We start from the raw sequence: 26578 nt of genomic DNA, 5'->3' as shown, positions 1-26578 counted from the left end.
GCCAGAGGCAGAGGTCAGATCAGCTGCTGACCGGCCAGAGATTCCATGGGTGCTGAGGGAAACTGTTGCCTTCCAGCAGGCCTGCCACCTTCGGGCTCTTCTCCGTGGCCCAGAGGGACACACGGCTTCTGTCTGGTCACTGGCTAGCCCTTCCGTGCCAGCCCAGTTCACACTTAGCTCTCCACAAGCTGAACTGCTAAGAAAGTCTTTATTAATAAGGTGGGAAGGGAAGGCAAGGAGCCTGGAGACGGACACACTGGTACCAGGGGTTACAAACAGTAAGAAACACTTTATTATAACTTTACAACATATAAATAGCTTGGGTCAAATCTGTGCTTTCTGGCAGCTGGGCATCATCCAGTCTTGTCCCCTGCAGGCTCCGGCCTTCCTTCACATTGCACTGTTCGCTGGGTGGCTCTGGCCCTGGGGCCCGGTGGTGGAGGGTGGAGAGAAAGCCGGGCAGCCACATCCCGCTGTCCAGCTCCCGGAGGGGGGGCCCCGCCTGTCATCTGCTTGGGTTGCGGCTGGTGTGGAAGGACCGCTCCTCAGGGGTCAGGCCGGCAAAGAAGGGGTGCAGCAGGGCCTCCGCCAGTGTGATGCGCTGGGCAGGGTCGAATTCTAACATCTTCCTCATCAGGTCAAACAGCTGCACGTGCTCCAAGGCGTCCTCGAGCATGTAGCTCTGCTCAGGGACACAAGGTGCCGCAGTGTGACGGCGGGGCTGGGGGGCCACCGCGGGTCCCCGGGCCTCTGGGAGGCCTTGCTGCAGGGCTCGAGGAGCCAGTGCTTGCCCCCCGGAGGACCACTTCTGCCCTCCTGGACCGCGAGCGGCTCTGCTCCTTGCATGCCCGCGTAGAGCTTTTGGCTCTGAGTGTCTCGCTGGCTTGGTGCCTCTGCCCCTGCATGCAACGTCCCGACAGGTGGGCAGTGTCCCCTCTGTAGAATTCACTGGTCCGGGCACCAGATGCCGTCGACAGAGGATTTCAGGCCATGTCTACATCTTCCCTCCCCCTCACCTCAGTCCTGCCTAGTTCTTCCCAAAACTGAGAGAAGAGGAGCACCGGAGGCAGCAAGGTCTCTGACATCGGGCTCTTCTGGTGCTCCCCCATTACATCCATGGCCACCCTGTGGGGGAGGGGCGGGGCTAAGGGCCCCTCGGGGGGCGGTTGGCAAGCAGCCCCACGGCCCGCACCCAGCAGCCTTGGGTGTGGCCTCCCACAGAGCCGGAGCGAGGAGGCAGCCTGTAGCTGCCTGGCCGGTCTCTGCTGTGTGTCTGCCCAGTGCCTGGGGCCTCCTTGGCATGAGCCGAGCTGGGGGAAGCCAGAAACTGACCTTCAGAGGTTTGCAGTTCTCCTTCACATACCGGCCATCAGAGCTGTTCTCATCCCAAACCAGGCCCCCTTTGTAGAAATATTTCTGTTTCCTGGAAGTGAAGGAAAGAAGGGGTCAAGCCTGGGGTTAGGGGAGACATGGCAGTCTGGAGAATGACCGCAGAGCCACCGGGGATGCTAACTGGCCCAGTGCAGCAGGGGAGGAATGTCTGGGCGAGTGTCTGCCAGCTCAGAGTGCGGTACGGGAGGGAAGGCCGCTAGGAGCCTGGGGGAGCCAGGGTGTCCCGGGAGACTGGCTTGTGACCCAAGGCCAAGATGGGAAAGGCCCCCATGGCCACCCCTGAAGGTGTCCCCAGGGCTGCTTACCTGGTACGGTGGATCATGTGTGAGGGGATGGGCCCTAGGATCTTCTCCATCATCACCAAATGTTCTCGGTTTTCGTGGGTCTATTGGAAGGTCAGGGATAGAGCAAGCAGGAGTCAGTACCAGCCTCTGCCCCCTCAAAAAAATAAGGGACCCAAAAAGATGGGCAGGTGCTTTCCTTGCCCCAAGAGATGTGAACCCACCAGGTGAATAGTAATCCCGGCCTCTGACATGGTGGCAGCCTGCCAGACCGTTCTCTCAAGGTCAAGTTCACTCTCCTTAGCCTTTCAGGTGGATTTAACCATCACCGCACACCTCTCCAATGACTTCCTCACTCCTTCCAAAACATGCCCCATTGCAGCCCCTCTCTGCCCCCTCCTCCCTCAGGCTGTGCTCCTGCCTCAAATGCTCACTCCTCTTGCTATGGTCCTCCGCGCTGAGGCCAAGTACGAGAATCCCTGGGCGCTCCACTCCTCGACCTCAGGAGCCTGAGTGTTCCAGCGTGCTGACGTGGGGTGGTCACAGGGCTCTCCCACGCCAGCCCCTGCAGCCTGCCCAAGGAGCAGTGCTCAGGCGAGCCCCGTGATGCAGGAGGCCTTACCTGGAAGAGTGTGAAACCCCGGTAGTACTCGAAGAGAATGCAGCCAATGCTCCAGACATCGCAGGGCTGTGCCCAGCCCAGCTCTGAAAACCAACATGGGAGGAGACTGTGACACTCAGCCCCCTGCTCCCAGCCCAGATGTCAAAGGACAGCTGCCACTGTGGTGGGCAGGACCTTAGCCCAAACCCCAACAGAAGGCCCCTTCTCAGGTAAGGCCAAGTGAGCCGCCACAGGGACATCGGCCCCTGGGGGCAGGCACATCCCCGCCCCTAGTCCTCCCCTCCCAACAATGGTCCTCTTTATCAGGGGCTGGGGGCTAGCCAGTCACTCACCAAGGATCACCTCAGGTGGACGGTAGTGACGGGTGGCCACAATGGTCGTGTGGTGCTCGTGGTCAAAGGTGGCACTGCCGAAGTCAGCCACTCGGATGCTGGTGTTCTTCACTGCCTTCTCCTCACAGCTCTGAGGCAAGGAGGGCGTGCAGGTCAGGAGCCTGCAGGCAGGTCCCAGTGGGTGACCTACCACAGAGCACGGCCTTGCCCTCTCCCGACCCCTACCTTGTGCTCATTGTAGAGAGTTTCAAACTCTGAATTCACAAACAAGATGTTCTCTGGCTTCAAGTCTGTGTGGGTCAGTTGGTTTTCATGTAGAACTGGGGAAGCAGGAAACAACCTTGAGAACCCTGGCTGCTTCTCGGACCCCACTGCCGGTGCGAGACGAGACTGCAACCCCACAGCTGGTCTCTCGGCCACCCTCCTCCCCCCAGCCTCTGCAGGGGGCACAGCGGACTCTGCCTCCATGCTGGCTCCCCTCTTGAGTGCTCGGTGCTTGGGACCGTGGCCAGTTCCGATACTTCACAAGGGGGCGGGGACACTCTTCCCAACCAGTATAGAAAACCTCCCTCCTCCTCCTCAGCCGGTTTCTGGCCGAGGCTGCAGCATCAGCCTGGGGGCTCCTTCTCCCCAGCACCAGCTGCATGGTTTGCAGGCCAGGGACAAGATGAACACGCAGGTCCCCTCACTCAGGAGTCACAAAGAATGTTAAGTTGGCACCGAGTGAACAATGAATAACCACAGGGCCGCCCCTGAAACAACCTGAGGCCGGCCCTACCTCTTCCCATCCCTCAGCCTGGGAAGAGACCTCTACCTTCTCCTTCCAGCTCCTGTCCCATCAATGCTGGCACCCAGTTAGCACCTTCTGACTCCACGCTCCCAGCTGGTGGTCAAGACCCGGCCCGTAGGGTGACCCACCTCTCTCCAGCCTGGGCCCTGCTTCCTCAGAGGGAGTTTCAGCACATGCCGGGGTCTGGGGCCCCCGGGCCTCCCCGCCCCCCCACCATCTGTGTAGACCCGAACAGCCTAGATCTAGGCTCCTCCCTAAGGAGCCTTTGTCCTGTGTGGACCACCATGCCCTATGGTGCAGGGCACCTCTGAAAGCCCCACACCACCAAAAGCAGCTCTGAGAGGCCGGCGGGCAGATGGGAAGGGTGGTCAGACGAAGGGCGTCTGTGCGGGCAGTGCCTGGGGCTGGAATCCACAGTCAGGCTTCAGCCTTCCCATCCTCCGTAGGATGGCAAGAGGGACAGGGGGAAGATCTTTCTTCCTGAGTGCCTGTGGCATAGGTGGGCTCAGGGGCCCCCTGGAGGGAAAATAAGCCTCTCCTTCCTCCCCAACAGTCCTCCCTGAAGGCCTTTCAGCCAAAGGGGACCCAGTGCCTCTGGGGCCGGGCATGATGGTTGGTAGTGCACTGGTGTGAGCGGGGGAGCAGGAGGCCACCAGGCGCGGGCATGGACACTTACATCGGAGGGCGTGGCAGAGCTGGTAGGCCATGTGCCGCACGTGCGGCAGGGGGTAAGGCTGGAAGTTATTCTCCTTCAGGAACTCAAAGGTGTTCTTGCCTAGGAGCTCAAAGGCGATGCACATGTGCCCATGGAAGTTGAACCAGTCGGACATCAAGACACACAGGCTGGAGGAGAAGATGCGGGGGGGTGGGGGCTCAGTTTCTGCCGGTCCCCACCCCCAGGCCACTGGGTCACCCATGGCCATAAAGAAAAACCCTCAATTACAAAGAGCATGTCTCCCATCAGAGACCACCCTGATCAGCTCAGGGCAAGGACTAAACTTCCTACTGCCACAGGGAAAGTTCTGGTACAAGGCATCCTGCCCTGTCTACTTAAGACATGGCCATAATCCCTGCACCTCGGAAAGAGATGGAATTGTGCCTGCCGTTCTCCAGCTCCCTTAACTGAGCTTCCCGAGTCTGCGGGGCTCAGCACCGGGCTGGAGGAAATGTTCAGTGTGGGTGCATCGGGGTGGCTCGACTTCGGAGCCCTCCGACTGTGTAAGCGCTGCAGCAGCTGAGGGGCTGCATCTGGTCTAACCCCCGCTGTGACCCACGAGGCCCTCACTTATGGAAGCGGGCCCAGGAGGCCGCCTCAGAGCACAGAACCCTTGGGGTGGAGCCTGCACTGCGACCCCAGGGCCCCTCCAGCGGGACTCACAGGGCCTGGGCGCGCTGCTCTGCACGCCAACTGGGTGACGGGCCATGGCTCCGCCGGGGGTCCGGGCAACTGCAGCCGGAGCAGACACCGTCCCCACCGAAAGCTTCCCTCTCGTTCCCTGAGACACTCACAACTTGTTCTCTTTGTCCTTCTCCTTGATTTTTTTGAGAACGTTGATTTCTAGCCGGGCGGCCTCCCGGTACTTGCCCACGTTGCGAATGATCTTCAGGGCCACCTGAGACTTCCCTCTGGGAGCCAGGAAAGAAGCAGAGGTTCTCAGAAGTGCCCTAGCCCTTCCCTGCCCCCCGCCCTCCACCCCAATCTCGCAGCTCCTGGCAAACTGTGCTCAGGACTCCAGGAACAGGACCTGCTTCAGAGGGCGCAGACGCCTGGCCTCTATCCTGTCCCCAGGCAACGCCCCCCCCACCCCGCCCTGCCAGCTCCCGTGGCATCTGTGAGTTAGTGCATCAGGACCAGCCTGGACTTTGCTGATGCCAGCCGCTGCTAGCTCCCCAGACAGCAGGCAAAGGAGTAGAGGCCCAGCCTGCCGGCCGGCACCAACACCAGCTCCCTCAGGAACCTGACCTGCAGGCCAGCCAGCCCTGACCCTGGCCAGGCCATCCCAGCTAGAACCTTCCTACAGCACCTCCTGACCTTCCTAAAGCACATCTCCAGGTCTGGGCAAATGGCTCCACCTGGGGTGGGGGTTCCAGGATGAGACAAAGCTCTGGCAAGAGGGTAAGGGTGCCAGCAGTAGGGTCTTCTCGCTGGGCGTTCCTGGGTTGCTCCCTTTACTACACTCCCTCTAGCCGCCTGCCAACCAACCAGCCACAGCGTTTCTCGGAGACCCCCGAGTGCTAGGAGGCCTCTTCAGGGTCTAGTAAGGATTTGAAGAATCCCATCCCTGCTCTGTGCTTTCCATCCGCCAGCCCCGCCCCACAGCCTGCCTGTAGGATGCCCACAGAGCAGGGACCACGCTGAGGTTCGAATACCAGGCCCAGTGGCCAGCGGGAAGGGCCAGCCAGACTTCAGAAGCCCGGGGGGGAACGGGAGTGAGATGGCACTGGCCCACAAGAATGTGGCATCTTCTGGAAAATAACCTGTTTTTCTCTCCCTATCCCACTTTCCCAGATTTTCAGGGCAGAGAAAGACCTCAGAGGAAAGGCTGCTCACTCCAGGCTCCTAGGGCAGGATCCCTCAGTGGCATTCTCACCTTCCGCAGAGAGCTCTCAGCTCCCGCAGGCAGCCACGGCCTGGGCTGGATGGCGCTGGGGATCAGGCCCTTCCTTTGGCCGAAGTCAATTTACCCCCCTCATTACCACCCTGCTGGCCAACTACCTTTGGATCCCCTAAAAGTCCCCCAGGCATTGTGGCTGCCCCTTAGTGATTTCAGAGACTCATTTCCCCTCCACCTACTCGGGGTGGGGGGTGGGGGGGTATGGCCCAGACAGCTTAGCTGCCCCCACGTGTCACAGCTCGCCGGTCTGCCTCCCACCTTCAGGTCCCAATATGATCTACATGTCCGTCCCTATGCCCACCAGCCCCAGCCCTAACCTCGGGGGCCACACTGGGTCTGAGGGGTGTTTAGTATATGTGCTGCCGAAGCGAGCACCTGAGGGGTGTTTAAATGGGAGCTGGGAGCCCAGGAAGATTTCCTGTCAGTCACTGTCACTACCTTAACCAGCTGGATGGCTAGGTCTAACTGTCCTTTCTGAGTGCCCAGTACCATGGTGGCCCGGTGCCAGGGGAGCATGGGTCCTATCTCTTCACCCCGAGCACAGTGGGAAGGTCATGATGGGCAGCACATGGCTCAGTGGGACAGGAGAGACAGGGCACCTGGTAGCTAAGGCATCAGACCAATGAGAATACCCTCAGAGGAGAGGCAGCGGGCTCCCGGGAGGTGGCCTCCCAGCCTAAGGCAGAGGGGCACAAGTTCTGGTCTGCTAGAATGGCGAGGGAACAGAAGTGTTTCACTGCACAGCCTGGAAGGCAGCAGGGATCCCAGAAGCCCCCAAACACACACCAGAGGAGCCCCGTTCTACCTGCATGCACCCAGAGGGACGCGCAGTCCAGCCTGGCCATGTGGGAGAGGGCAGCAGCCAGCAGGGTGAGAGAGCCTGAGCCTGGTTCCTCTCAACCCAGCCATGCACTGTGTTTAGGGGGTCCAAAGGGAGTTGGCCAGCAGGGTGGGCAGCGGGGTGGCCAACCTCTCAGACAGACCTCCCAAGCCAGGGAGGGGTTGTTCAGGCTGGGCTCTGCAGTATTCCCAACCCGCCTCCCAGCCCCAACCTGACAAAAGATGGCAGGAAGCGGGCCCAAACCACAGAAGGGCCAGGGCCTTGGCCATGTGCCGACAGCCACCACCAAGTCCTGGGGCCAAAGGGCCACCAGAGCTGCACCCCTCGCCAGCCAGCAGTTCGTGGGCAGGGAGGCCACCTGGCTGTGGAACCCCGGGACGGCTCCCTATCTCAGGGGATCAGCAGAAGCTCAGCACTTGCAGGCCGGCCCCCTGCCATGAGCCCGCTCGGACGCCCTCCGCCCACCGCGCAGAGCCGCTCACCGGGCGTGGTCCAAGCACTCCACCACCTTGCCGAACGTGCCTTCGCCCAAGTTCCCCACGATCTCATCTAGGAGAGAAAAGAAGCAGGGCATGAGGGCCTGCAGGGCAGAGAGCCGGCAGCTCCTGCAAGTTCACAGCATTCAAATTCTCAAAAACAAAAAAGGTTTCTCTCTCACGGCTACACTCTTAAAAACAGAAGTTGCTAGCGTCTGCGTCATTCAGGCAATTACTGGTGGCCCCGCTAAGGCGCCACGCGCACTAGAGGCCCCTCCGGGCAGGAGAGGTCTCGTCTAACAGGGGGGAGGAAGTAGAGAGGTAAAGTTTTACGAAAGGTGGCTGTACATCGCTCCTGGAGCCAATCGCCGGTCCGACACACCAGGTGGCCCTCCTTGTCATCTTCCACACTCCGGCTGCTGCGCTTACTGCTCTGTTGGCTTCTCTGCATGCACCGCCCCCCGAAACGCCATCCGACCCATCGCATGGTAGGCGGTTCCGATTGACAGATTGAGGTGTCAGTCAAAGGCAGAGGTGGAGACGGTGAGGAGCCGGCGGGTTGGTTGGTTGGATTTTCCAGATCCCAGCATTTCATAAGGCACACAGCATATATAACGATAGGGATATTGCAAGGGACACGTCAAGACACAAACTGACTTCAAAAACAGAAAAGTAAAAACAGCTACAGGTATGTAAGGAAAACTCGGACATTATCTAAGAGAAGGGCGCCGCCAGCGCTCAGAAAGACCACCAAGCCTCTGCTGCCAAGGGGCTGGGCCGCGCTGAAAGCCACAGCCCTGACTCCCTTCGCCACCGCGCGTCCCCCTCCCGGGCCCTCCCGAGACGGCCCCTGCTGCTGAAGCCGTGCTGAGGACGGCGCAAGAAGGCGGCCAGCTCAGCGCACGGCCGGTCGTGTGGAATGGCCAGAGGCCACTCCGGCCTGAGCGGCAGGACGCCCGGCCCACCCCTGCCTGCCTCTCTGCGCACACGCAGCCCTGCATGGGCCCGACAGCTGCCACTCAGAGCCACGCCTGCCACCTGCCCCTAGACGGCATCCGCGGCCAGATGTCACGTCACCACCACAAATGGCCTGTTGCCGGCGGCCCTCGTGCCGCCCGCCTTGAGCAGGGAAGGAGCCCGGGATCCGCTGGGCCAGGCAGCCTCCTACCACGACGGCCCCCGCGGGCCCCACGCCAGCTCCTGCCCTGGCCTTGGTGCCCAGGCTCTCACAGCCTCATGACGACAGAGGGCACCAGAAAGAGAAGAAGCAGAGCCCCAGCCCTGCACTGCCATCCTACAGCAGTGTGTGGCTGCAGGCACAGAGGCCACCAGGCCGTGCTCGGTGGTCGCGGTCAACCCTCAACCTGTGGCCACTCAAGGAAGTCGCAGGAAAGCTGAGCAGAAGAGATGCCTGGCCCCTGCACTGGGTCCGCCACTAATCCTCAGGGGCCTCCTGGCCGGCGGGAGGGAAGAGGGATGGGGAGGAGAAGAGAAGACAGCAGGTCCCCGACACGCGCACGAGGGGCCCGAGTACCGCGTGGGCTCCAGGCCTTGGCCGAGATCGAGATCGCCTCCATCCGTGCCAACACCACGGCCAGGGCCTGCACCTGGCGCCTGGCCAGCAAGCAGAAGAGGCCTGGGCCTCAGGCCTTTCTGCCATTCGTCCATGCGCCCCATCACATGGGCAGCCTGTCCCCTCATCTTGACTGCCCCTCCCAGGAAGAGGCGAGGCTGCAGAGGGCCCGGCTGGAGATCAAGGTCAGAGGGGCCGCTCCCGGTCTGAGCTGACGGACAGACCTCCCCTACCCGTGGGCACTCCGGCCTCCGGGCCTCTGGGGAGGGCTGCGGACCTGAGAGACCGGGCCACGCGTCGCCAGAGCACACACCAGCAGCCCTATCAAGTTCCCTAAATGTCCCCGGCCACGCACATCACGTGGCCCGGAGCAGCGCGGAGACACAGACAGGTCGGGGTGGGGGGCGGCTATCGCTGGAGCCAGAGCCCCTCTCGCCACCAGCACAGTGGCCCGAAGATGGAGGGGCCAGGTCTCTGGCTCGGCCCTGCACCTGGACCAGACAACACAGACACACACACAGGCACACACACCCAGTACGCGGGCGCAGGGCTGGCGGTACTCACCCAGACCCGCCAGCCTGAGAGAAGGCTAGAAAGCCACAGGGCCCTGAGGCCCCAGCCAGCACACCCCGGCCACCACTCACCGAGGAGGCACTGCTACAAGACCTGGTGCGGCGTTTGTGGCAGTGGTGGGCATGCTTGCGGGGCCGGTATGGCTCCCTGTCCCGCGACCGCCGCCGGTGGTGGGAACGCGAAGACCCGTAGCAGTCCTCCCCGAAGGACGGGCTCCGCTCTTCACACCGGTACGTGTCGCTGTCCCGACGCTCCCGGTACCTCCTCTGGTAGGGCAGGCGGTCATGGCTGCCGGGAGGGGGCGAGGACACCAGTAAGATGGGGCACTTCCTCCCACTAGCCCGGTTTTGCTTCTGGGCAAAAGGCGTGTGGCGAGGTCCCCACAAAAAGCTCATGGGGCGGCCTGCTGGAGCAGAGGCATCCAGATGGGGGTGGGACGCATGTGCCCGAAGTCCCACCTCCAGAACCCGGGCTGCTGGCAGCACCCCTCCAGGACAGGAGGCAAAGCACGGGGGAAGGTGAGCAGGGTGAAGGGCCTTGGAGGGTCCTATCACCCCAAGACTCCCTGTGGCTGCTAACACGGGATGAGGAGTCAACCTCCGGAAAGGACAGAGGCTGTGTTATGAATCCCACTGAGGGAGGCTCAGAAGTCAGCAGGGGAGATGCTGGCCCAGAAATGGGGAACCAGTCTGGAGAAGGAAGACTCAAGGACAGAGAAAGGGGCAGCAGGATGGCAGTGAACACGGAGGCCCGGGAACACAGCTGAGATTCGGGGGGGCAGAGGCGGCAGGCCCTGAAGGAGCCCAGGGCCGCCCCAAGCCTCCACACTGTCTCCCCAGCCCTGCCCAGGGATGGAGCCCGTTCCTCCCACCTAGCCCCCTGTCACCTTCTGGACCGAGATCTCCGGGGCGGAGGCTCCCTTCGAGACGGGTACCGCAGTCTCCCTTCATGCTCCCGACTGTAAGACCTCCTCCTCTTCCATCGGTAGCTCAGGTACGGGTCTGGCTCAGGGGAGCGGTATCGCTTACAGTGATGCATCTAGGCCACGGGAAAGGGAGCCCCGCTCAGTGGGGAGCCAGGTAGCCAGTCACCTCTGGCACTCGGGCCCCAGGGCTGCTCGGGGCGCCCAGGCGCTCCTGAAGAAGAGGCCCATTGTTGTGTTTGGGGGCAGCCCCTCCCAGGGGTTTATGAAGCAAAAAAGAGCTCTGAGGTCACACTAGTCCAACAGCACACAACGGGCAACACCCTTCTGTGCCAATGAACAAACAAACAGCTGCCTCCCCAGCCCAGCATCGCGGGGCCTGGGGACCTGAGCGCTCAGGTCACCCGGTGAGCCAGCACAGGGGCAGCAACAGAATGGGTTGGGGGGGGGCGCTGGTGAGCACCATCCCAGAAAACCAAGGCCAAGGAGAGAGGAGAGCCTCCTGGCCACCATCCCCTCCTGTCTGTGGGCTTCTATGAAGTGACTGGCCTATCAACCAGAGACCCAAGGGCTGTTGGCAGGGAACAAACACACAAGAGCAAAGGGTGAAAGCCCTCAAGTTTGAGGCCAGGTTGCCTGACTGAGGCCCTGAACTGGAACCCACTCAAGGGCGCAAAGGCCACACCTCCGTATCAGGGGCCATGGGCAGAAACGAGACCAGCCTTTAGAGAAGGAGGTGCACAGGGCCTTACAAACATTCCCTAGCCGATCCGACGGGCCAACCAAACAAACCTGGGGGTCTGTAAAGCCCCTGCTGCTCCATACTCTGTCTCAGCACCAATAAACTGACGCCAGCCGCCTCAGGGCAGCGAGTCTCTCACCAAGACACCCGGGGCACCCTCCGACCACCTGCAGTGCCACGCCAGGCAGCGCCTCGCCGCCAACTGTACCACCGCTGCCCCCTATGCTAGATCTCCTGCTAGATCTGCTAGATCCTACCTCGAAGTTCCAGTCCCCTCTCCTATGCTCATCTCGGGAGAAGCCGGAGGACCAAGTGTCTGGCAGCTGGTGTGCTTGGAAAGGCCTGCCCAAAGGGCCCTCCCTCACCGTGCCTGTTTGGCAGGGACCTAAAATCCACCACAGGAAACCGCCAGGCTGGATCAGACACGAGCTGAGGAAGAAGGCTATGTGAGGCCAGCTCCCGGTTCCACCCACACCCAGAACCCGGACACTGCCTCCGCTGGAAGGCTGGGCCAGGGATCATGGCCAGCCTTCCTCCCAACCCTTTACTTGGCTTTCTCCAGCCTTCAGTGGTCAGTGCTGGGCTCGCCTTACTCAGCACATTTGGACAAACCCACCGAGGCTGCCCCAGCTCACGAGAAGGGTCCATCAGGAGAGCAGAGTGAACCAGCTCCTGTGGACGGGCAGGGCAGCCGGGCCTATCTGACTAAACCCCTGGAAAACCTGAGAAATCCTCTGTTCCGGATCTCCCCACCAGCAGGTTTCTCCCCATATCTACCTTGAAGCCCAGGCCCCAGCAACCCTCGGAGGTAAACACCATGTAAAATCACCAACTGCTCCTCGAGAGCTTAAACTGCTGTTCTGTTTTGACGATCAGCTGACTAATGAATGTTTCACGGTTTTCCTGCAATTACTCGGGTCAGGTGCCTGAGTTATGGAATGAAGGCAGTATGTCACATCTCCCTAAGTGACAGCGAAGATGCTCTGGTGGCCAGGCAGGCAAAGCTCCAGAGTTGGACGACGTGGTCTGGTCCACACCAGGCCAACTCCTCCAGGGACCAGGAGGGTTCCCATACCCCCTGCCCCCCCACTGTACTCGAGCGGGCGGAGCAGAGGTTCAGAGTAGACAGATGTTGAGTCCCAACACTGCCACTTCTAGCTGTGTGTCTTCAGGCAAGTTATTAAACTACTCTGACCTTCAACTTCCTCTTGCAACAAGGGAATAATAATCTTATAAGGCTCTGTGAGGATTTAATTATGCCACTCCTTTAATAATGCCCAGCACACGCCTTTGGGTCATTTCATTAACAAGGTTAAAAAGATTCCAGGTAACACCTCTGGGTCTAAGTTAGGACACAAAGTATATTTTATAAATCCCTTCCAAGGGGTGGGGGTGAGAGCCCTGGGTAGAAAATCCCAAACTAATTCCCAGTGCTCCACTTACTGGCCTCATGACTCTAAGGCCGCCATACCTGAAAATTGCAAAAAACACCCTCCAGCCAACTTGGCAATGGAGATGACAAGGATGAGAGTTACAGAGTACCACGCAAGGTAATCAGAGAGGAGATAACCTCTGCTTCAACACTTTCTAGACAGGGGAAATATGGGGAATACCAGATGTTCCTCATTATCTTCCCAGCCAGGGCTCTAGATCCCATTTCTCACCAATGATCTCTGAAGCTCTGAGACCCCAGCAAATAGGTTATTTAAGGAAGCTAAGGGTCACAATTACGTTCAAGAAGGCTCTGCTCTTACACAGTGAAGAAAGAGATAATGTAGAGGAAACCAGGCCAAGGATGCCAGCTTTTCTGTGCAGGGGCCTAGTCGGCTTCTCATCTGCAGCTCCTGGCCAGAGAACTGGGTTGACAAGAAGAGCAGCCAGCCAGGTCAGCATCTGCACTACCGGATCTCAGCCACTCCAGAGCCCCGTGGTTATTTTTGGCTGACGCGGCCCCACCGCTGCAACCTCAAACCTGCCACCTTACAAGCCGCCACCACCGGGTGAAACGCTCCTCCTTTTCAAGGGCATGGAGGAGGGAAGCTGGAAGGCCGCCAACTCCGCCTCGACGGGGGCCTGGCTCAGGCAACTCCCACTCCAGCTCCACACCAGGGCACCCGCACCCGGAACTAAAGCACACAGACTCCCCCGGACCAAGGAACAGCTCCGGCATTTGTAGTGTCAGCTTGACTCGGCCCCTCCCCCGGGCTGGAGAGGCTCCATCATCACAACAAAACAGGCTGGAGGCCTGCGGCCCTCGCTCGCGTCCCTTCCTGACGCGCCTTGGGTCTCAGAGATCCAAGCCCCTTCCCCCATAACCGCCGCCAGCGGCGGCGAGGGGCTACCCGGGGGACAGGCGGATGGCCAGCCTGAGCCAGAATCAAACTTCAGGCCGCGCGTGGAGGAGGAGTCTGTAGGCCTCGAGCAGAGGGTATGGGAGGAGTCTAAAGGCCCCTCCAGGCTCTCCCAGGTAAGACCCCGACCCCACTCCGCGGGAGGTGCAGGGCTGAATCTGGATCCCTGCAGGGGCCTCAGCCGCCGCTCAGACTCCGACAGCGGGGTATCGAGAGGTCGGGGTCGGCGGTGACCGCCCCTCCGGGGGAGAAGCGGCGGGTCAGGGGTGAGAGGTCGGGGCCGCGACCAGAGGCGGGCCGAGGGAGAGAAAGAAAGAGACTAGACCGAAACGGAACCGAAAGCCCGGAGACCCGCACCCACTGCGCCCGCCCCTCCGACTCACCCCCCGCCGCTGCCGCCGCCGCCGCCGCCGTGGGCCTGGGCCCACACTCACCGTCTCCCAGGATCCGGCTGCGGCTAGGCCCCACTCCCCACTCCGAGCGCCTCTTCCGCTTCCGGCTCCGGCCTCCGCCCGCGGCGGCCCCGCCCCTCGCGTGACGCAGCCGTCGCCAGTCCCTGCTCGACCGGCTCGGTGGCCTGGCCGCTCTAGCCCCCGACTCGAAGGCTCTGGAGGACCCACCTTCGTCGCTCCGGTCCGGGCGGCAGCAGTGGAGACAGGTTCCGGGAGGGCAGAGGGGACGTCCCCGGCCGCGGCCCGCCCCCGCCGTATCGCGCCGCACGTAGGCCTCAAGACTCGACGGGGGTGCAGGCCCAAACCGCGGGAGCCCGGAGGTGGACCCCCGACCAGGCCGGGGGACCCTGCCTGCTCTGCAGACCCGACCCCGCCCATGCCCGCCAACCCCTTCCTGCTCGCGGAGGGGCGGGCATTGTTTCGCTTTTGCCTCAGTGAAAACCGGGCGGGCCTTGAGCGTCCCCTTGGCCCCGGGACCCCGGAGGGCGCCAAAGATGACGGAAGCTAGAGTCGCTAGGCTCGGGAAGGCGGGCGCCACTCCCGGTTTCGGGGAAGACGCAAATGAGACGTAACTCTCTGTGTGGGTTTCTATTAAAGATCTGCGACACGTCCCCGTTCCCGTGTGCGTCCAGAACGGTTTCGGGGAAGATACCCAAGAGCCATGTCGGCGGGTTTCTGGAGGGACGTGGTCTGGGGGCAAGGATGTCCCCTTTTCCCTGAGCAGCGCCGGACGCAGACCAGCACTGTGTCTCAGTTCATGAACCCCAGCCTCTCGCGGTCAGGCCGCGCGGACCATTCCTCCCAGCCTCGACGCCCTTTTTGCCGAGGCTGCGCGGGTGGGATCGCCGGGGCCCGTCCCGCCCCTGGCCCGGGGGGGGATAACGAGACCCCACTTTCCACAGGAGAAAGCCAAGGTCGGTCCTTTGCGGGAACCTCAGGGATTGTGAGCGTCCACGCCCCACGGCTCTCGCTGGTACCACCAGGCTACGCGGCCGGGAGCTGGAGGCCTGGGCACCCTCCCGGGACCGCTCAGTGGGGGGCGGGCCGCCCACTCCCCCAATGAGGGCTGGGCACGCCCCCGACGCGAAAAAATGTCCTCTCCCCGCCCCGGCTGGCGCGCTGCGGGCGCATCCGCTCCCTCCGGATTTGTGGCGATTCCCTCGGTCTTTGGTCTCTGGCTCTCGCTTAAACCGAGGTCCGACGGCGTGGCCTGAGCGGGGTGCTTAGTACCCCCGCCCCCCAGTTCTCTGTTAGCTCCACCACGCCACCCGAAGTAACCAAGCGAAGCTAAGGCAACACGGAGGCTTTCTATGCTAATACGGCCTCAAGAATGGATCCCGGTCCCCTCCCAACCAAATGCTCCCGCGCCCCAAACAAATTCAGAAGGCGCTTCCAGTGTGCTGTGGGTGACCGAGAGCCCGGCTGTCCCCGCCTCTCGGTCCCCCTCCCTTAGGACCCTGTCTCCGGGGCTAGAGGTAATGAGTTGCCATTCTTGGCCCGGGGCGCCGTCCGTGGCCTGTGGCCACGGCCTGCATTAGCCTGGTTTCATCTCGGGGTTTCACCCACACAGACAAGATGAAAGGTGTCTCCCCCCACTTCACCCCAAGCGTCATGGCTCCTAGAAGCCAGGACTGCATGGGCAGCTGAGGGTGGAGGAGCTCGGGGAGGCTCCTGTCTTCTAGCCCTGCACTGGGCGCCGGGCTCGGAGGGGGGAAGTCAGGCGCATCTTCCCACATCCGGAACCCAGGAGTCCCTGCCTCCGGCTAAGGAAGCCGCTCTCCTTCTCTGAAATGGGGCAGGAGCCATCTCCCAGCCCCCTCTCCAAAAGCAGTTCCATAGCTGTCCGGTGCCTCAGATTCTACCATTAGAGCTTCCTTCTTCTGTCTTTTTTGTTCCTGAAAGAACTCACACCTAGAAGAAAAAGAAGCAGAGTATCAGATAGGCACTTGGAAAAATATCTAACCCGAGGTCAGGTACAGGTAACCCCCCCCACACACACACACCCTCCTATCTCATTACCGCCACTGCTGGAAGGCTGTAACTTTGGCAGCTCTTAGCTGGGGAGTTCAAGCGGTGAGCCACCTTCAGAGGACCCTTGCTCCACACCCCCAGCCCCTTGGGACCCACCATTTTCCCCAGGTCTCCACCCTCATATCCACCAAGCCTTTGCTGTGCGGGCTGAGAACTGCAACACAGTTCCAGGGCACCAGGGAAATGCCCCTGCCCCGTGCCCTGCTCCCAGCCACCTGAGACCCACGGCAGCTCCCGTCCCTCTTGATCTCCCTTTTGGCCTGCTGGGCTCCTGGCTCAGCTCGATGCCTTCTCTAGACCCCAGGTCCTCTGATCCCCTCCTTGTCCTGCTGTCCTTGCTCTCTCTAGTCTGCCACATCCATCTTTGGCTTCTCTGGGGCACCTAATTCATCTTTGAGCTTCAGCTCCAGGGGCAGGTTAGCCTTCCTGGGCGCTCCAAAGGAGAACCGGACTCCCTGCCCCTGTGCTCCTGCAGCATTGGGGGCTGCCCCTTCCTCTGCACAGGCTCTGTGAATTCAACATCTGGCTGGTGCCACTACCCACTCCCGCAGACCAGCGAGCAGACCAGGAGCCCTCCTACACCCAAGTTAGGTAGAGTCTGGGTTCTCAGTAAGCGCTGGGAGTGGTCTGTGGGGAGGACTTGTTTTTAATGGGAAGACTGAGTACCCAGCCAGAGTGGAGTTGTGGTGGCTGCGCCAGGGCGTGGGAGATGGGGGCAGCAGACCATCATCATAGACCCTCTTGGAGAGGCCTTGCATGGTGGTGAAATGTGGAGAGAGAAGCTCAGAAGTGGCTGCAAGAATGTGAGCCTGGAGTCCAGAGAGGAGAGCATCAAGGTGTCTACAGGGAGAGGGCTGGTGGGTGGTAGTGCCATCCTGAGCTGGGAACGGGTCTGGGAATGTGAGGAGTGAACAAGTCAGTTAGGGGTCCGGGGGAGCTCAGCCCAGTAGCTCAGTAGGTATCTTCTCCTTGTGCCCACACAGAGTTGGGGCAGGGTGCCTGGTGCCCAGGTGCGTGGGTGGGAAGACAGTGGTAGGATTCTGAGGCTCAGTCCCTGGAGGTTAAGTGGGTGGGGCCTAGGGCTTAGGTCCCCCATCTTCCAGCTAAAGCTATGGAAGCCAAAGGGGAACTGAAGCAGTAACTTGGTTTAAGGGTTTCTGACTTCTTACACTGGAACTAATCTACAGTGTCCCCCAAATGTTCCCCTGTCCCCTGCAATTTCCAGACTCCCATACTGGGTAGGGGAGCAGCAGGGGTTGGGGAGTGTGGGCCCAGTTTGCAGTGGGCCCCCTTCATGACCTGGGGCAACTGACATCCCCTTCAGGCTTCTGTGCCCCCTCCTGAAGCCGGGGAGGGCCAGGTGAGCTTGGCTGTTCAGCAGGTGGCTGGGCCAGGGTCAGCACCGAAGCTCATGGAAGCTGTTGGAACTGAGAACTGTTCAGCGGGGTTGGGGCAGACGTTTATCTGAAATCTGAATCACCAGGGAAGATCCTGAGCCAGGGTGTTGTCGGGTTTGTGCAGGCTCAGTGCCAGGGCCTCAGTTTCCCTATCTGAAGAGGGGCCTTGGAAGCTGGTGCCCTAGCTCCAGGGTCTCCCATCTGTCCCGCTCTCAGGAACTGCACTGTGCAGGAGCTCCATGGACCTGCCTCCCCTCCTGCCCCCACCGCACTCCTGTCACTTTTGGCCACTGGACTGTGCCTGCTCACTGAGCGCCACCGGAGGGTGCAGGTGAGTGTGGGAAAGGTGGGCATGGCAGCTCCTGAGGCCCAGGCTGAAGCCTGGCTCCTCTTTCCTAGCAGGTGCTCAGAGAGAGCCCTGGAGTAAGTTGGGAGGCCCTCAGAGAAGGCCCTGTGTGGGTACAGCTAGCAGAGAGCTGGGAGCACTGGGCCAAGCTGGCTGGCCACCTGCGGGCATCACTGGAGGCTGTGTGAAGCGAGCACAGGTGTTGCGGAGGCAGGGATGTGAGCTGGGACTCTGCAGGGCCCTGGGCAACCTCCTCATGCAGGAGCAGAAAGTGAGGGTTGTGAGGGTTAGGGTCCCATCATCCTCTCCCTGATCCTCCTTGATTATCTGTAGCCTCAGGGAGGTCCCCTAAGCTAGCAAAGTCCTCTTCCCAGAGTGAGAGGTCCAGAAGGCTCGGGGCTGGTGCTCACATCTGGGGTCATGTTCTCGGGAAGGCTTGTCAAGGTCTGGGGCATCCAAGGAGGACAGATGGGAAGTGGGTCCCCAACAAGGCTGCTGTGCTTTAGTGTCAACTCTGTGAATGGCGCCCTCTGCAGGTGCACAGGGCATTGCTTGGTGTGGCTAGAGGCAATGATTGGAGGCAAAGGAAGGGCCTGGGTCCCTGTGGCTCCCTAGGGAGAGTCAGAGGGAGGGAGGGGCTGGTTTTAGCTCAGCAGAAAGAGGAGTTTCCTTCAAGGGCCATTTGCCCCTGGTGAAAGCTGCAGTCCCCAGGGAGAGAGGAAGGCGATGGTTCAGGCAAGCTGAGGGTTCTAGGGGAGGTATCCAGCACCCCGTCCCATGTGAGGATGTGGCAGGCACAGCCACCCTGTGATGGTACCTGAGCCTTTAGTGACCTGGGGGTCTCAGCCCACAGCTGCCCCTCCTAGAGCTTCTGCTCCTTATAGTGCCTGGGGTGACTCTGGGGACTCACCTGACAGCCTGTCTGCTCCTGCCTGACAGCTGTCATTCCACGACAGTGTCCTTGGTCCTCCTGCTGGGGCTCTAAAGCCATCAGCAACTGGTATGTCCTAGGTCCAGCTGGAGGTGGAGGGTGACACATCTGGAGCACGTAGTGGTAATAGTTGGGCACCCCCTGGGAGCTGCATCCCTTGTGCACAAGCCAGGACATGGGTCGGTGCTGGGCTGGCAGGTGGGCCCCTGGTGGGCTTATCGCAGTGGGTGGGAGCCAGCAGGACCTGGTGGAGTCAGCCTGCTTTATCAGAATCTACAGGCACTGCTGTGCTAGGGGCAGGGACGGCCCTCTCCAGGGGCTCAGCACTGCCTTCGGCCCTCCCTGCAGCAGAAGGAATGCTTTCTGGCCCACCTGGAGCAGGAGGGGGACCAGCCGCAGGGGTCCCAGGGACAGCAGTGGAGGAGGCCAGACCAGGATGCAGAAGACAAACCAGGGTGCCAGTCATGCAGGAGGGGCCTAGTGGCAAGAGGTCCAGCAGGATTCTGCTGTTGCAGATGGAAGTAGAAAAGGCCAGCTGTGTTTGGACCAGAGGAGCCAACAGCCCCTTGGCCTAGAGCCTCCTCTAAGTGGGTGCATGGGCAGGGCCCCGAAGACTGGCCCTGCCTTTACTTCATTCTCTGGTCTTCATTCTTGGAGTAGCAGCTGGGGAGGGAGGGAGAGGCATGCAAAGATTTCTGTGCAGTCCAGAGAGGGACAACCCCACCCCCATCATTCGGGAAGAACCTGCCATTACCCAGCCAACTCCCCTCCTGGTTCAGATGGGAAAACAAAGCCCGGAGGGTGGGGAGGAACTCATTCGGGTCAAAACAGTGTGGTCTGGAGGCTGTGAGGAGACCCTGGGATCCTGGACTGAGGGGACCTGCAGGAGATGCTGGTGTCAGGCCTGCAGGGGTGGGGTGGGGACAGGGCCCAGGCACTTCGGGGCCCTGGTGGAGTCAACCCCTGCCCAGGTTCAGGACACAATCTTCCCGCAGAGCAGCTGTTGAAGCTTGCCCCGGGGGCCCGAGACAGCTGGCAGTCAGCCGCACAGGGTATCCAGGGCGCCAACTGAGCCAACCTGTGTCCACCTGTAGCAGGGGGCAGAGAAGCATGGGAGTCTGGGCCCTGTCCTTGGGGGATTCCAAAGTCAGGGGAGGGACTCTAGGGACAGCATGGAAAAGAGAGTGTCCAGGAGGGACAGGCTGGAGCAGGGCCTTGACACAGTACTACTCTAGCACGCACCACTCACATCCCAGAAAGACAGTGCCCTTCAGTAATGTGTGTCTTGGTACTGTCCAGCCTTAAACCATCTGGTCCAGAACCAAAGCCTGGAGTTCAGAGAAGCCTCTAGGGGCTGGGTTCAGAGAAGGCCTTCTAGAAGAGCCCCACAGCCCCGGTGGATGCTAAGCCATGACTGGGTGGAGTGGGAGGTCTTCACAGGTGAACAGGAGACTCAGAAGAGCTAGGCCGAAGTGCCAGTGACCAGGGGTCTGCTCACAGCAGCCATTCTGGCCGCCTCGAGGACAGCAGGAGACAGAGGGCCCTGGGCAGGCCCCGGAGGCAGAGCACCACGGCCACGTGTGGGCAGGGCGGTGTGGCTAGCAGTGCTGGGGGTGGCCCCTGGCCAGGAGACCCGGCAAGTGGCTGCTCAGGCCACCGCCCCAAGATCGTCCAAGCTGGAGTGGGTGTCCTGCTCCCCACTGGGTGAGATGACCCTGTAGGCAGGTGGGCCAGCCTCTGTCTCCAGCTGCAACAATACTGAGCCCCAAATCCCAAACCATGTGGCCAAAACCAGCCTCCCTTCCCCCAGGTATCAACACTCCTGCTTGTCCCATTCTGGCTCTTTTTGGGGGAGCGTGTGGGAAATCTTTCAGTTCCAACAAGTCCTGTCTCTGCCACACGTGGCCAAGACCCTGCTGCTGACCCAGACCAGGCTGGAGGGCAGGGGGCAGGGAGGCAAGATGACCTTCACTGCAGGGCTCAAGTCAGGAGGCTTGGGAGTGGGAGTGCCCAGGACAGACGCTGTGTGTGTAGGGGCCCCGGAGGAGGCGTCTCTGCCCCAGTCCCCTTCCCAGCCAGTGAGACACAGTGAGGACATCTCTGCAACTTGTAAAGAAACCATTAAAATCTTTCATGAGTGTTCTATAGTTCCTCAAGTATAGATCCTTTACCTCTTTAGTTAGGTTTATTCCCAGGTTTCTTATGGTTCTTGGTGCTATAGTAAATGGAATCGATTCTCTAATTTCCCTTTCTGTATTTTCATTGTTAGTGTATAAGAAAGCCACTGATTTCTGCACATTGACTTTGTATCCTGCCACGCTGCTGAATTGCTGTATGAGTTCTAGTAGTTTGGGGGTGGAGTCTTTTGGGTTTTCCATATAAAGAATCATGTCATCTGCGAAGAGAGAGAGTTTGACTTCTTCATTACCAATTTGGATACCTTTTATTTCTCTCTGTTGTCTGATTGCTGTTGCTAGGACTTCTAATACTATGTTGAACAAGAGTGGTGAAAGTGGGCATCCTTGTCTTGTTCCTGATCTCAACGGGAAGGCTGCAAGCTTTTTCCCATTGAGGATGATATTTGCTGTGGGTCTTTCATAGATAGATTTGATGAGGTTCAGGAATGTTCCCTCTATCCCTATACTTTGAAGCGTTTTAATCAGGAACGGATGTTGGATTTTGTCAAATGCTTTTTCTGCATCAATTGAGAGGACCATGTGGTTCTTCTCTCTTCTCATATTAATTTGTTGTATCACATTGATTGATTTACGAATGTTGAACCATCCTTGTAGCCCAGGGATGAATCCCACCTGATCATGGTGGATAATCTTTTTAATGTGTTGTTGGATCCTGTTGGCTAGGATCTTGTTGAGAATCTTAGCATCCATATTCATCAGTGATATTGGTCTGAAATTCTCCTTTTTGGTATGGTCCTTGCCTGGTTTGGGGATCAGGGTAATGCTGGCTTCATAGAAAGAGTCTGGAAGTTTTCCTTCTGCTTCAATTTTTTGAAACAGCTTCAGGAGAATAGGTGTTATTTCTTCTTGGAAGGTTTGGTAGAATTCCCCAGGGAATCCGTCAGGTCCTGGGCTCTTGTTTTTTGGGAGATTTCTGATCACTGCTTCAATCTCGTTATTAGATATCGGTCTATTCAGGTTGTCGATTTCTTCCTGGTTCAATTTTGGTAGTTTATATTTTTCCAGGAATGCATCCATTTCATCTAGGTTGCTAAGCTTATTGGCATATAACTGTTCGTAATAACTTCTGATGATTGTTTCTACTTCCTTGGTGTTAGTTGTGATCTCTCCCTTTTCATTCATAATTTTATGAATTTGGGATTTCTCTCTTTTCTTTCGGATTAGTGTAGCCAGTGGCTTATCGATCTTATTGATTCTTTCAAAAAACCAGCTTCTAGTTTCATTGATACGTTCTACTGTATCTCTGGTTTCTCCCTCATTGATCTCAGCTCTAATCTTGATGATTTCCCTTCTTATGTGTGGAGTTGGTTTGATTTGTTGTTGATCCTCCAGTTCTTTAAGGTGTAGAGACAGCTGGTGTGTTCTGGATTTTTCAATTTTTTTGAGCAAGGCTTGGATGGCTATATATTTTCCCCTTAGGACCGCCTTTGCTGTATCCCATAGGTTTTGGAGAAGACACAAAAAGATGGAAGACCATTCCATGCTCTTGGATCGGAAGAATAAACATTGTTAAAATGTCTATACTGCCTAGAGCAATCTATACTTTCAATGCCATTCCGATCAAAATTCCACCGGCATTCTTCAAAGAGCTGAAGCAAATAATCCTAAAATTTGTATGGAATCAGAAGAGACCCCGAATCGCTAAGGAAATGTTGAAAAACAAAAATAAAGCTGGCGGCATCACCTTACCTGATTTCAAGCTTTATTACAAAGCTGTGATCACCAAGACAGCATGGTACTGGCATAAAAACAGACACATAGACCAGTGGAACAGAGTAGAGAGCCCTGATATGGACCCTCAACTCTATGGTCAATTAATCTTCGACAAAACAGGAAAAAATATACAGTGGAAAAAAGACAATCTCTTCAATAAATGGTGCTGGGAAAACTGGACAGCTATATGTAGAAGAATGAAACTCGACCATTCTCTTACACCGTACACAAAGATCAACCCAAAATGGATAAAAGACCTCAACGTGAGACAGGAATCTATCAGAATCTTAGAGGAGAACACAGGCAGTAATCTCTTCGACATCAGCCACAGCAACTTCTTTCAAGATACGTCTCCAAAGGCAAAGGAAACAAAAGCGAATAAACTTCTGGGACTTCATCAAAATCAAAAGCTTCTGCACAGCAAAGGAAACAGTCAAAAAAACAAAGAAGCAACCCACGGAATGGGAGAAGATATTTGCAAATGACAGTACAGACAAAAGGTTGATATCCAGGATCTATAATGAACTCCTCAAACTCAACCCACACGAAACAGACAAACACATCAAAAAATGGGCAGAAGATATGAACAGACACTACTCCAATCAAGAAATACAAATGGCTATCAGACACATGAAAAAATGCTCATCATCATTAGCCCTCAGGGAGATTCAAATTAAAACCACATTGAGATATCACCTTACACCAGTTAGAATGGCCAAAATTAACAAAACAGGAAACAACATGTGTTGGAGAGGATGTGGAGAAAGGGGAACCCTCTTACACTGTTGGTGGGAATGCAAGTTGGTGCAGCCTCTTTGGAGAACAGTGTGGAGATTCCTCAAGAAATTAAAAATAGAGCTTCCCTACGACCCTGCAATTGCACTCCTGGGTATTTACCCCAAAGATACAGATGTCGTGAAAAGAAGGGCCATCTGTACCCCAATGTTTATAGCAGCAATGGCCACAGTCGCCAAACTATGGAAAGAACCAAGATGCCCTTCAACGGATGAATGGATAAGGAAGATGTGGTCCATATACACTATGGAGTATTATGCCTCCATCAGAAAGGACGAATATCCAACTTTTGTAGCAACATGGACGGGACTGGAAGAGATTATGCTGAGTGAAATCAGTCAAGCAGAGAGAGTCAATTATCATATGGTTTCACTCATTTGTGGAGCATAACCAATAGCATGGAGGACAAGGGGTGTTAGAGAGTAGTAGGGAATCTGGGTAAATTGGAAGGGGAGGTGAACCATGAGAGACTATGGACTCTGAAAAACAGTCTGAGGGGTTTGAAGTGGCGGGGGGGTGGGAGGTTGGGGTACCAGGTGGTGGGTATTATAGAGGGCACAGCTTGCATGGAGCACTGGGTGTGGTGAAAAAATAATGAATACTGTTTTTCTGAAAATAAATAAATTGGGGGAAAAAAAAAAAAAGAAACCATTAAAATCTCCCCAGCTGGGGGCCCTCTGTCTGCCTTCCCGTCCCTTCCCACAGGCCCCTCCTCCTCGCTCTCTTCCCCATTGCCCAGGCCTCCCTACTGCCGGTGAGCTAGTCTCTTCCTGCTTGTAGGATGCCCGCTAGCTTTATCCTACACTTCCTCCCCTTCTCCTGCAGCTTCCTTGTTCTGTTCTACCCAGCCACCTACTCATCCAACATCGTCCTCATCGTCCGTCCATCTGTCCGTCCATCCATCCATCTTTTGTTCACTGAACATCCACTTCTGGCCTCTTCTGTGCACAGGAGAACCGAAGTCAGATCAGACCACTCCTTGTCCCCCAAAGCTTGTGGTTTGGGTCTGCACAATCATCAAGTGAGCAATTACAGTTTAATATGCCTGCTCAGGGGACAGGCATTGTGGGAGTTGGGGGAATGTGCTGCAGATGGGTAAGTCCTCCATATCAAGGGGATTTCTGAGCCTCTGAACCATCAAGGAAGGATGAACAGGCATCCTCAGCAAAGAAAAGGGCGGAGCACATGCAAAGGCCCAAAGACAAGAGGCATGAAGGTGGCAGTGCTGTGAACAGTCCCTGCCCCAACTAAGAAGCCGAGCGGGTAAGGGGGTGAAATATGCAGCAGGGGCCAGAGCAAGGGCTGGGGTGCCCCGGGCCCTGTCCACCAGACTTGAACTCATTTAGTGACTGCCTCCTTCCGGCTGGTGCCCTCCCTTAGTCTCCAGGGCAAACGTTTATGTGCACAAGCAGACAGACTGGTGGACACACACCTGCCCCCCCGCCCCAGAGACACACACCTGTTTCCAGATGCACATACACAGACACAGAGAAACAGAGGCAGCAAAGAGGTGGCTGGGAGAAGCAGAGATGTAGAGCCCCAGGTTGGGGGTACGCTCTGCTGCAGTGGGGCTGATCTGTTGGTCCAGCTGGAAGGAGCATGAGAGAGGGTCTCGGCAGCCCTGCTTAGCTGGCCTTGAGCCTCATAAAATGTGAGGTTGGTCTATATCAGTGTACCTCAAGCTGGGGTCTGGAGCTTTGCTCTGAGAGGGCTGTTAGTTCCGCAAGGCAGCGTATTTGCTGTGATTGTCTGCAGCTGTGATTGTGTATTTATACAGACAGTGATTGTGAATTTGTACGGAAAGAAATCTCAAAGTTTTTGTCTGTTTCTTGATCCAGACCCCTGAGGATGGAAGTGTCTCCCCAGGGCCTGGAGAGAGAGTCTACACTTTCTGGGGTGCATGCTGGTCAAGATGGGGGTCTGCAGTGGATGATGTCAGGGAGAAAGCTGGGCCCTTGAGCAGATTCAGGTGCCTGGAAGGAAGCGGTGTGGGAGGGGCCCTATGCAAACAACATGCAAAGGACCCCCAAACCAGTGTCCACGTGGGCCCCAACTCTAGGGCCTTCCAGTCCTCTGCTTCTCAGGGGCAGCATAGGCCATTTTTCTCCAGTGCCCAGGGAGGCCTGCCCAGGACTCATCTTCTGTGAGCAAGTGGGTGTCCTGGGCTCTGCGCCTGTCCAGGGAGGGTGGCCTAGGATTCTGCCCTGGGTCACTGGCAGGGGTACCGTGGGGAGCAACCAAATGGCCAAAGTCACAGCAGGGTGGAGGCCCTGAGGGAGAGGGGGCAACAGCTGGCTGGCAAGAGGGTGCGAGGGGCTCCCAGGGCCACCAGCACCCTCCACCTCCATCCATCCCAACCTCAAGCTCCTTCTACCCTGACCCTTTCCTGGGCTCTACCTCAGTCTGTCTTCCTCTGCTCAATCCCAAGATTCTCTGCTCTTCGCTGTTCCCAAATTAGTGGATGATGGTGGACTCTGGAGCCTGAATACTGGGCACAAACCAGGCCTCCACAGAGAACTCACTACGTGACCTTGGGCAAGTCACTCTCCTTCTCTGGGCTCATCTGTAAACAAAGAAACAGACGCCGAGAGCAGCTGCAGTGCTCATCAGCTGCGTATGAGGGTTCCGTCTGGCAAGCGTGGAAAAGGCTCACGTGGCTTGCAGTCACGCAAGCGTCGCTCCCGTCTGTCCGCGCTTCCCACCACCGCACGCGTGGCTGCCCGGAGGTGAGAGGCCCCCTTCCAGTCAGGGTCCTGCTGGGCCCAGGGAGCTGCCGCAGGGGGTTCCGTCTCACCCCACTCTGTGGTAGTGTGCTAGGGCTGCCCTGACAAAGAGCGAACCCAGGGGTGTGTGTGTCCAAATTTTCCTTCTAGAAGAACACCAGTCAGATTAGATAAGGGCGCTCTATAATGGCTTCGTGTTACCTTGATTACTGTGCAAAGACCTTATCTCTAAAGTGGGTCACATTTTGAGATACTAGGGGTTAGAACACAAACATACCTTTTTGGGGGGAGTATAGAGTTCAACCTGTAACGCTTCCCAATTTGTTTCCTGTTACCTTCCTGTTGGGTGGGTTGGATCTGACTGGAGATCTCGGGGACCCAGCTGTTCTGTCTTGCTCTTGCCCTCACTTAACGCCAGGCCCCTGACACGGCTGTAGAAAGACCGTAAGGGCTGCAGGATGGGCCGCTGTGAGGAGCGGTGG

General features: G+C 58.0%; 1 protein-coding gene and 1 long non-coding RNA gene across 4 annotated transcripts; one reads left to right on the top strand and one right to left on the bottom strand.

Annotated features, from left to right (window-relative positions):
• Window positions 1-269: 269 nt before the first annotated feature.
• Window positions 270-14026, bottom strand: CLK3 (CDC like kinase 3). Of its 3 annotated transcripts, XM_044230593.1 has the most exons (13): window positions 13945-14026; window positions 10382-10533; window positions 9567-9783; window positions 7698-7794; window positions 7356-7422; window positions 4927-5043; window positions 4094-4260; window positions 2853-2947; window positions 2628-2757; window positions 2296-2378; window positions 1698-1777; window positions 1333-1423; window positions 270-682 (listed from the first exon to the last, which is right to left on the bottom strand). In XM_044230593.1, the coding sequence occupies exons 2-13, from the start codon at window positions 10531-10533 to the stop codon at window positions 506-508; spliced, it is 1473 nt and encodes a 490-aa protein (XP_044086528.1). In that variant the 5' UTR covers window positions 13945-14026; the 3' UTR covers window positions 270-505. The 3 variants fall into 3 exon arrangements, with proteins under 3 accessions (XP_044086528.1, XP_044086530.1, XP_044086529.1); XM_044230595.1 differs by lacking the exon at window positions 13945-14026 and having other exon boundaries at window positions 7698-7990; window positions 9535-9783; XM_044230594.1 differs by lacking the exons at window positions 7698-7794; window positions 9567-9783; window positions 10382-10533 and having other exon boundaries at window positions 13945-13991.
• Window positions 13336-22343, top strand: LOC122893536. The gene is made up of 3 exons (XR_006381643.1): window positions 13336-13626; window positions 17607-17721; window positions 22309-22343. It is a non-coding gene; the product is annotated as an uncharacterized LOC122893536 (long non-coding RNA).
• The last annotated feature ends 4235 nt before the right edge of the window (window positions 22344-26578 follow it).

This window comes from Neovison vison, chromosome 13 (assembly GCF_020171115.1).
Source record: "Neovison vison isolate M4711 chromosome 13, ASM_NN_V1, whole genome shotgun sequence".
Lineage (NCBI taxonomy): Eukaryota > Metazoa > Chordata > Mammalia > Carnivora > Mustelidae > Neogale > Neogale vison.
Note: the sequence above shows the minus strand (reverse complement) of the source record. Positions and strands in the feature narration are given on the sequence as shown.